The sequence below is a fragment of the Cervus canadensis genome, chromosome 8, assembly GCF_019320065.1.
Source record: "Cervus canadensis isolate Bull #8, Minnesota chromosome 8, ASM1932006v1, whole genome shotgun sequence".
Lineage (NCBI taxonomy): Eukaryota > Metazoa > Chordata > Mammalia > Artiodactyla > Cervidae > Cervus > Cervus canadensis.
Genome location: NC_057393.1, coordinates 35,392,135 through 35,403,034, shown reverse-complemented (window position 1 = coordinate 35,403,034; position 10,900 = coordinate 35,392,135). Strand labels below are relative to the sequence as shown.

At 34.8% G+C, this 10,900-nt stretch overlaps 1 protein-coding gene across 5 annotated transcripts in view; it reads right to left on the bottom strand.

Annotated features, from left to right (window-relative positions):
- Positions 1-2,139: 2,139 nt before the first annotated feature.
- LOC122446127 (protein FRA10AC1) overlaps positions 2,140-10,900 on the bottom strand; it is a 36,486-nt gene continuing 27,725 nt past the window's right edge. For all 5 annotated transcript variants that reach the window (XM_043475958.1, XM_043475957.1, XM_043475956.1 and 2 more), the window contains 2 exons: positions 4,480-4,558; positions 2,140-2,321 (listed from right to left, as the gene is read on the bottom strand). In XM_043475958.1, coding sequence (XP_043331893.1) covers positions 2,279-2,321; positions 4,480-4,558 — 122 coding nt within the window. In that variant the 3' untranslated portion in view covers positions 2,140-2,278. The remainder of the gene's footprint in view (positions 2,322-4,479; positions 4,559-10,900) is intronic.

Here is a 10,900-nt window from a genome sequence, read left to right as displayed (position 1 = left end):
TGAATGATATTTTGCATAAATATCATGACAAACAGGTATAAATGAACAGTGCCTGGAAGTTAATATTTTTACGGAGAAAAAAATATATATATACCCAAATGAGTGTTGTCTATATTAAGTCATGTTGGGTGATAGATGTACATCTTATTTTCACTGCTTAAAATAATCCTGAAACTCCATTTAGGATTATTTTAGAAACTGTGTAAGAAACCCTCTTCCTTTAGCCTTATAAAATATCAGTCAGCTCAAACTATTTCCTCATTCACTAGAAACTCAGGCACAGAGATGAGCCACCACTGAAGGTCTGCAAAAACAGGCACTTTGCTTAAGATCAAGTATAAGAAAGCACAATTTATCTCAAGCCAATGGTGTGCTGAACTCCCCTGACTATATACTACAGCAAAGTTTAAAATAGGTCTGTTGGAGAATTATCTTTAAAATCTAGATAATAGATAATCAATAAGGACCTACTGTATAACACAAAGAAATCTACTTAATATTTTGTAACAACCTATATGTGAAAAGCATCTGATAAAAGAGTGGATATATTATAACTGAATCATTTAGCTGTATACCTGAAACTAACAATGCTATAAATCAACTATGCTCCAATAAAAGATAAAAATTCAATTAAAAAAATTTAAAACATCATCTTGAGGCCTTCTCAAAGACTCCTTTAAATATGACTCCAATTATCTGTCACTGTGTATGAATGGATTAAACACCATGATTACATTTAATGATTTAAATTTATAAATGAACTTGATGTCCATAAACCATACTTGCAATACCAAATATATGAATCCATTTTAAAAGGGCCTTTGAATATTCTTCCCAGTCATTGTTTAGTTTTGCAGGAGTTTTATATTCTGATGACTACTAATTTTTATCATAAAAATGTTTTGGCTTCATATATTCTATTAATAACATCAGTTTTCCTGCTGGATATTTCAATACTTTTTCCTCCAAAATCAAGATTCTTTTTCACTAAAAGTAGTGTGAAGAAAAAGACACAACAAACTATTTATTTGTTGGTTATCAACACTGATTTACTGTTTTCTGATGCTTTAGAAATGACCACTTCCTAGCTACTTCCTTGGTAGCAAAGTCTAGCACAGTGTCTCATGTATAACACCTATCTAATAATGAATAATAACTTTAATAAAAGGAAAATCTGATACTATTTAAAAATAAGATACTATAATTACCTGTTGTATAGTTTAATGCCAATAATTCCATGTTTAAATGTCATTTAATTTTCAACAAAATACCTATTTTCTATAGGTCCTCTCTTACTCACCAAATCAGGCATCTTTTCCACTCTTCACCTCTTTGCTGTTTATAAAAATGGGTCTGACCTTTCGGAAAAAAATCAATAAATCCTTTTGAAAATTTGATGAAATCTATGGATCCTTTCCTCTTAAAACACACACAATCACGAAAGTTTGCACATCGATTGTAGGCGTGTTTAGATCTCTGGAAGCACATCCATTGACTCCTGGGCATATGAACCCCAAATTAAGTTACATTTTATAATATATCTCTGCATATATCCATTATGTATGACTGTATCTGAGACAAGCTCTATGCACACAGCATTGTTCAGTTAAATTATATTACTGCATAATCTTTACTAGAGAGTCAACTTTCATGAACACATATGCTGCTTTAGACTACTGGGATCTCATTTGGCCTCCTGTGCTATTAATTTATTTTATAATAAATTACCCATACACTGGGGAATTAAATCAGATTATAACAAACTCCCTTATGTGGCAGAGGCAAGAAGGAAGAGAAATGTAAGGAAAAAAAGAAAAGGTAGCTAATGAAAAAACAGGTTCAGAAGAGGGGTGCCTGTGTGTCAAAGGAAAGTAAAGAAGTTGAAGACATAATAATCTACCTTATAATTTTGTAAGACCCCAATAACCCTAAAAGTTTAAATAAACTAATTGAGGCAAGGGAAAATAAATGTGAAATCAGTGGGGAAGAAATAAAAACCCATAAAAATAGGAACAATGGATCTCTGTGAAGTGTACTAGGTCCATCCTTGAGCTACAGATGGAACACAGCTGTAAGTAAGAAACTGAAAAAATATATGAGATAGGGAAAAGTATCTCCAAAAGAACTGAAAATACTTCCAAAGCATCTGACAATCCATCCTAGATGGATTTTTTATTTCCAAAGACAAACCACTGAAGTTGCAACTTGTAGACAAAACTTTTGTGAAGAATTTCAAAGTACACTTTGCATTAAGGAATGTAGGCATCCCTCTTTCATCTCACAAAAATAAATCTTGAAAATATTCATCAAATTCTTCTTCCCTATTTAAAAGAAAAAGTATACATATTGATTAAAATCAACAGAGAAAAAAATTACTAGGTGACACATTATATGAAATTAAGGTAATTCAAACCAGCATACTTGCTGGTTCTTTTATATATATATATATATATTTCATGATTCAGCTATCAAGTAATTCTTGGCTTCTAAAATAATCGTGACTATGCTCAGACTGATTAAAGTGTTGTATATGGTGGCATGTATCCCTACACATATTTATACTTAAGATTTTACTCTGAAGTACTTCGTATTACATCATTGCCTCTCTTTATGTTTTTGGTTGACTTTATTACTCTGTTCTTGGTTGACTTTATTACTCTGTTCATTCTCATTTCAAATTAATGAAAAAACTATTTTAAGGAAAAATACAAGTCCTAAGAATAGGGACGATCTGCTTAGGCTGCAGGTTTTATTACTCTGAGAAGAGTAAATATGTATTTGTAGCAGTGAAGATTATATCTAAAAGAATAGAACTCTGAAAGGAGATACTAAACTATAATATATTAAAATATGAAAATTAAAGTACTAAATAAATATTAGTGGTAAGAGCCCAGAGCAGTACAATGAAAATAGCACAGGTTTTCGAGTCAAGACGGTATTTAAGTCCTAGCTCTGTCAGCTACTAGCTAGGTAAGCAAGTTATTTAACTTCTCTGGGCTCAGTTTCTTTATCTATATAATAAAGAACATTACATTTCCTCAAAGAGCTGTTGTGAAGATTAAGTGTATGTACAGTTGCTTTTCTTCCTTCTGGGAACAGAGAATCAAGCTACACAAATTCTGCCTACCAATCTCTTTAGAAAATGTTCTTTTAGATTAGAAATTCACAATGAGACTCCATCATTTTAAGTGACTGTGATGGGGGGGAGAAAAAAAAAGTGACTGTGATGGATAAAACCCCCACAACCATGTTCAAATTAAAAAAAAAATTAACTACAGAATCAGATACAGTTGATTTAAGAATTACCTACAAGTTGGTATTCTCCATACTACTGTCCCTTTTCCCAAGCATGACAGCAAAATGCAGCTGAATTTTTAAAACTGTAATAAGAACTTAGACGTATGAAATTAGCTGAACCTCTGTGTGTACTCAGATGTTAGTACATGATGTCAAGTTTTTATAAGGTCACAAAGAGCTCTGGATTATGGAACCCCTCTTAGGCTTTACTTATGGATCTTTACTGCCATAAAGGTGAGTGGACTCTGAGACCTATTCTTTCATTTTCAGCTCTTCAAGGGGAAATTCTATGGTCAAAAGTTCAGTTAATAGTTTGACTAGGATAGCAATACCTTTTTAGTAATCTGATCTATAATGACCACTCATATTGGAATTCTTATTTGGCAAGAAAGAAAAAAAGATCATAGAAAACAATCTTTTTTTTTTAAAAAGGCCTCTTTCCAACATACTTGAATTCTATTACACTGAGAACATATTATACAATTAGCAAGATGTTTTATCATCAACTTAAGTTTGCGAATTATGATTGATTCAAATCTCTTATTATGAACTAATAAGACTGGATTAACAAAATGGGACTAAAATTTATTGAGCACTTATTATATTCACAGGTATTGTACCAGGTGCTTTATATTCTTAATTATATTAGATTTTCACAATAAACTATGTAGTCGGTATTATTTTATCCTCTTTCAACAGATAAAGCTCAAGTGGTGAACATCCCAGTATATATGAGCTGATAATATTCCAGCCTATATTCCAACAGCTCTTCCACCCAATAACAGAGAACAATGTATGTGTTGAGTTGTCTGTCTTTGGGGGCAAGAAAACTCTGACACCTGTATATATCTTTGAGGAATTCTCCTGTACAGGTTTATGATAATCAGAACATCATGGATAGGCTCTAGAAGCTAGTAAACAGAACCTAAGCGAAGTCTAGGGGGTCATCTGTTAAGGGGAAATGAGGAAAGAATTACTCACCAAGAGGGAGCTGGGTAAGTTGGCTATATGTGGCCATAAACAATCACTGGGAATAAACTCTGATCTCATGGTCCTTGGCTTTAAATCAACATTCATGATGCTAAATTTTTCATTAAGTTATCAAAAATGGCAGTGGTCATAACCTTCTAGACTGATTGTAGAAGGTATGCAATATTGTTTTCTATTAACATCAGGACTTACTGTGATTTTTCATCTGTCTCTGGTAGTGGGCCCTTCCAAAGTTCAGACTCTGAAGCACTTTCTTCCTCATCAGAGTTTCCTGTTTATTTAAAAGAGATTTTTAAAAAATGTGCATATGAAATTTAAAACACATTTTGAACTATCCACCAATAATGCAATTAACTTTGGATTTAACTGTGGTTTAGCTTCAATTTTTACGGCTCTCTGAAAATTTAATTCACTTTTCCAGAGTAATAAATTCTTTTGAAAAAGAGTAAGCTGAGATATACCAAAGAGCCTCAGCAAATAGACCAAGGATTTAAAGTCTCATGGGAAACTTCTCTAAGTTATAGTGAGTTAAAGTAACAATTCCAATATTAACTCTATGTTGTAAAGGGATATAGAGTTAAGTTATATTACCTCTTGCACATCAGTTGTCTTTAAGTTAGTTTTTTCCTTTTCTTAATCATACAAAAGACATACAGGTTAAGATTTTTGTAGAGATATATTTACATTAGGATCAAGACCTCAAGAACTGAACTAGTAGTATACAGGACTAGCTAGTAAAATTATGAAAAAAAAATTTGTCAGATTTAAAAAAAATTACTGCTGATTACATTAACTAGAAGTCCAATTCAATGAAGAAACAGATGTTCTCATACACTGTTAGGAGTAAATATCCTTTCCTTGAAGAAAATCTGGAAATATAGATCACTTTAAACCCTTGACTGGCAATGCTGCTTTAAGAAATTTATTAGAATAAACAAGCTCCTCAAAAAAATATATATGTATATATGAAGATGTTCACTGTATAACAGCAACAACAAAAGACAACAACTTAAATCCCCACCAATTAGAGATTATGGATTTGGTTAAATAAATACTATAAGGCTGTTTAAAAAAAAAAAACCCTTAAAAAAACCCAAAACCATTAGCATATCTGTGATAGAGCAATATGTATGTTATATTAAAATTTGTAAGTTATAGAAAGCATGTATAGTATAATACAATATGTATTAAAACATTATATCTACATACATATATATATTATATATATAATATAATATATATAAATAATAAGTTTGTAAGGAATAACCAAACTTAACAGTGATTATACTACATGTGGACCTGGGATATTTTTACTCTCTAGGCACTTCCAAATTTTTTTATTATTATTTTAAACAATAACCATGTATTACCTTTAAAGATCAGTAAAAACAATAAAGATACTTGTATTTTTTAAATACAAAACAGATGTTTCAAATGAACCACCCTATACTAATCAACTAAAAATTATCAAATACTGCAACACATATCATGAGACAATAAAATTATATGCCACAAAGTAATTATGCTAGTAAATAATTCCTCTCCAATAATGACCATGAGTCTGGAAAAGAACTGACACCAATTTGTCTTGTCAAGATACAATGTCCCTTAGTTAAACTCAACACAAAAATAAAGCAACATTGATTTGCCATGGTGATTCTAGCCCTTTACCTGTTAGACTTTGATCCTTGAATCAACATGTGTGTCTGAACTTTGGTCCTAACTGATTCTAGCACAAATTCTAACAAAAACGGGGAAAAAAAAAAAGGTAGGGGGAGGGGTCATACTTCTAATGATCTACACACAAAGATGATAAAATTATAAAGCTTTGGGAGTAACCTTTGTCATTTCCTACTCCAGGAGATCTTCCCGACCCAGGGATCGAACCCTAGTCTCTGGCTTCTCCTGCACTGGCAGGAGGATTCTTTACCACTAGGTGCAATCTATTAGTTAGATATTATAGATTCATGTCTCTTGCATTGGCAGGCAGTTTCTTTAACACTAGCACCACCAACTCAATGACAGCCAGCACTGGAACTGCCAATGTCCCAAAACAATATTTGAAAAAGACAAAAGTCTCCAGCTCTTTATTTTTACGAAAATTCACTAACTGAACTAACAAAAAAGATCTTCACAACCCAGATAATCACGATGGTGTGATCACTCACCTAGAGCCAGACATCCTGGAATGTGAAGTCAAGTGGGCCTTAGAAAGCATCACTACAAACAAAGCTAGTGGAGGTGATGGAATTCCAGTTGAGCTATTTCAAACCCTAAAAGATGATTCTGTGAAAGTGCTGCACTCAATATGCCAGCAAATTTGGAAAACTCAGCAGTGGCCACAGGACTGGAAAAGGTAAATTTTCATTCCATTCCCAAAGAAAGGCAATGCCAAAGAATGCTCAAACTACCGCACATTTGCACTCATCTCACACGCTAGTAAAGTGATACTTAAAATTCACCAAGCCAGGCTTCAGTAATACGTGAACCGAGAACTTCCAGATGTTCAAGCTGGTTTCAGAAAAGGCAGAGGAACCAGAGATCAAATTGCCAACATCCGCTGGATCATCGAAAAAGCAAGAGAGTTCCAGAAAAACATCTGCTTTATTGACTATGCCAAAGCCTTTGACTGTGTGGATCACAATAAACTGTGGAAAATTCTGAAAGAGATGGGAATACCAGACCACCTGACCTGCCTCTTGAGAAACCTGCATGCAGGTCAGGAAGCAACAGTTAGAACTGGACATGGAACAACAGACTGGTTCCAAATAGGAAAAGGAGTACGTCGAGGCTCTATTGTCACCCAGCTTATTTAACTTATATGCAGAGTACATCATGAGAAACGCTGAGCTGGAGGAAGCACAAGCTGGAATCAAGATTGCCGAGAGAAATATCAATAACCTCAGCCTTATGGCAGAAAGAAAAGAAGAATTAAAGAGCCTCTTGATGAAAGTGAAAGAGCGTGAAAAAGTTGGCTTACAGCTCAATATTCAGAAAACGAAGATCATGGCATCCAGTCCCATCACTTCATGGCAAATAGATGGGGAAATAGTGGAAACAGTGACTGACTTTATTTTTCTAGGCTCCAAAATCTCTGCAGATGGTGACTGTAGCCATGAAATTAAAAGACACTTACTCCTTGGAAGGAAAGTTATGACCAACCTAGACAGCATATTAAAAAGCAGAGACATTACTTTGTCAACAAAGGTCCATCTAGTCAAGGCTATGGTTTTTCCAGTGGTCATGTACAGATATGAGAGTTGGACTATAAAGAAAGCTGAGCATCGAAGACTTGATGCTTCTGAACTGTGGTATTGGAAAAGACTCTTGAGAGTCCCTTGGACTGCAAGGAGATCCAACCAGTCCATCCTAAAGGAGATCACTTCTGGGTGTACACTGGAAGGACTGATGTTGAAGCTGAAACTCCAATACTTTGGCCACCTGATGCGAAGAGCTGACTCATTTGAAAAGACCTTGATGCTGGGAAAGATTGAGGGCAGGAGGAGAAGGGGACGACAGAGGATAAGATGGCTGGATGGCATCACCAACTCAATGGACATGGGTTTGGATGGACTCTGGGAGTTGGTGATGGACGGGGAGGCCTGGCGTGCTGCGGTTCATGGGGTCGCAGATAGTCGGACATGAGTGAGCAATTGAACTGAAACTGAAACTGAGCTAACAAAAGCACAGAAAAACTAATTGGGTTATCACCATGGTGTTATCCTGTTAATGATGTCAGAGAACAAACCTACCAGGCTTTTGAAAGTGGACAGCTAATTTCAAAAGGCCTTACCACCAGCTGTTCTCTTGTTTCCTCTTAAGGGTACTTATCATATGCAAGCTTTCCTACACTTGCTTTCTGCTATCAGACAATCCAGTTTTACTAAAAAAATACAATCGGTTTAGAATAACATTATAAAATAACTCCCTTTGATAGAGGACATGCTGAAAAGTGATCTAAGAAATATTCTTAGAGAATCAAATTCTACAAGACTGATGGTCCCTTTTAGCCCTATGAGCGCTTCCCAGGTGGTGCTAGTGGTAAAGAAACTGCCTGCCAATGCAGGAAACATACGAATCTATAATAATCTAACTGCTAGGTTGCGCTAGTGGTAAAGAATCCTCCTGCCAGTGCAGGAGAAGCAAAAGACTCGGGTTTGATCCCTGGGTCAGGAAGATACCCTCGAGTAGGAAATGGCAACCCACTCCAGTATTTTTGCCTAGAAAATTCCAGGGACAGAGGAACCTTGAGGGCTACAGCCCATGGGGTTGCAAAGAGTTGGACATGATTGAGCACGTGTGCATGTACACACACACACACACACACACACACAGAGGAATCTAAAATACCTAGTTCCCTGAGGGTGACAGAAACTACAAATCACTTCTTTGATAACTGCTACAACCTGCCAGAGGTGGGAATGATATTGATAAGGAAATAACAATTAGAAGACTGGGCAACATAAAACATATGCTTGCATTTGCATCAGCATCAAATCTACACAGTAATTATTGGCAACTGGCGATCAGAATTTAAGTCACTGATTCTGTGTTGGAAGGGGAGCTTGGAGGTCCACCTCTTAACCAATGAATGAACATCTTACTGTAATGACTGCAGTAACAGGTGGCTGTTTAATCTACACTTAAACACCTCACTGCTTCCTGATGCAGCCCATTCCTCCATTCTTCAGATAATTCTAATTGACAAGTTTTTCCTTAAATTAAGGCAAAAATCTGTCCACGGGCTATTTTTATCCAGACTCTAGTTCTGCCAAGCAGCCACCAAAAATAAGTCTCCTACATAGTAGCAGTCTTGCAAATATCTACAGTTTCTATGTCTACCTCCTTACCCCTTTCCTCTTCACTTTTTTCTAAGCTAAACATCTAAGGCTCCTTCAACCTTCTTCCGATAAAAACATTTCAAGTTCTGGCAACACTGGTTGTTCTATTCTTGACCTGCTTTAAGTTTTCAATGTTCCTTTTAGAATGTAATGTAAACTGCATATAATTTTCCCTACATGCTTTGAATAATAAAAGCAGGTCTATCATCTTGGTTTTTCTGGATATTATATGATACCTAAATAACTTAGCCTACTGAAGAAGTGTCAAGTCTCTAACTATGAAAACAATAGACAGGTCAGACTTTTTACAGACTTTTGATCCAACCTATTGCAGAAAACAAACACAAAATCTAATGCCCAGTATTTTCTTTTTCTCTGATATAACAATAACTACAAGTTATCAAAGACTTACTTCATATTAGAACATGCTTTACATGTCTATTATTTCACTTGACTCTGATAATAATCCAGTGACATCAAGCTTCTTTACATCCATTTTACAGACAGAACTGAGACACAGACCAAATCTTTTAATGTGAATTTGTATAATATATGTGTCAAAACTGGGTATAAAGAGTGGACTTACTTCACTGATGAAAGTTACTGATGATATAGCTAAAAGGACATACACTTTGGTGTTACAAACCTGTGTTTAATCATAGCTCTGCCATTAATCAGCTATCTGACCTTAGGCAATTTATGTAAATTCTCTGGGTCTTGCTTTTATCTACAAAATGGGATATTATGTGTCCATTACTAAAATTAAATGTGGTACACAACTAAACTACTTGTGATTAAGACAATTAACAAAAGCAAGTTAAAATTCTTTTTCCCCATAGAAACTGGGCTTTTCTTTTTAGACTTGGTTTTAACAATCAATATGTTACAAGGGGATAAAAGGGTAACTGAATATTACCCAAATGGAAATGAAATACAGAAACAGCAAAATTTGAGTTCTAAAATTGACAAGACCACCTAAGACAGGTCACTGACAACCTGAGAAGATATCTGGGTTTGACAAACCCTAACAAGGTAACTGTCTCCTACTTGAAATGGTACTACTTCAAGAACCAAGATAATGCAGATATTGTTCAGATTGACTACAGTATTCTCCCCTCCTTACAACAGAAATCTGACCTAGCTGAGGAGAGTTAACAGACTTATGGCTATTCCTGGGAAATGAGGGAGGATTGAGAGAGCTGGGCAGCAGGGGGAGGACAGTGGGAGGGAGAAGTAATTAAGACAAAGTGAAAGAATGAATATAAATGGCAAGTAAAGACCTTTCCCCCAAAGATTATTTTAATAATGAAAAACTGGAATTGGAAAAGGACAATCTTTTTTTCTACATTAAATTGGACTTCACACCTCTAACTGCAATGTATAGTTGGAAATAGGCAAAAACTATAAATTTTCCCATTTTAACTTGTTATGCTTTCTAAAAATATATATACTTACTACTCCATCCTCAGATAGCTTAACATGCCTGGTTATGTTCTGTACATTGTCAGGAAACTTAACCTAATTTAGAAGAAGCAGCTATTGATACGTTAGGATTGACATGAGAAGGGAAGTATCATTGCTTTATGACACTTCAAAAATGTTGAAAACAAAATGGTGTGAGGAAAATAATTTATAAAGAATATGTTGTATTCCTAAACTAGAGCAATGCCTCCACTGATATCTCCCTCTTCAGTAAATTTTTAAACAATGAATATCTTAAAAATTTTATTTTAAAAAAATTTCTGATTACTGAACACTTAAAAATTCCCATT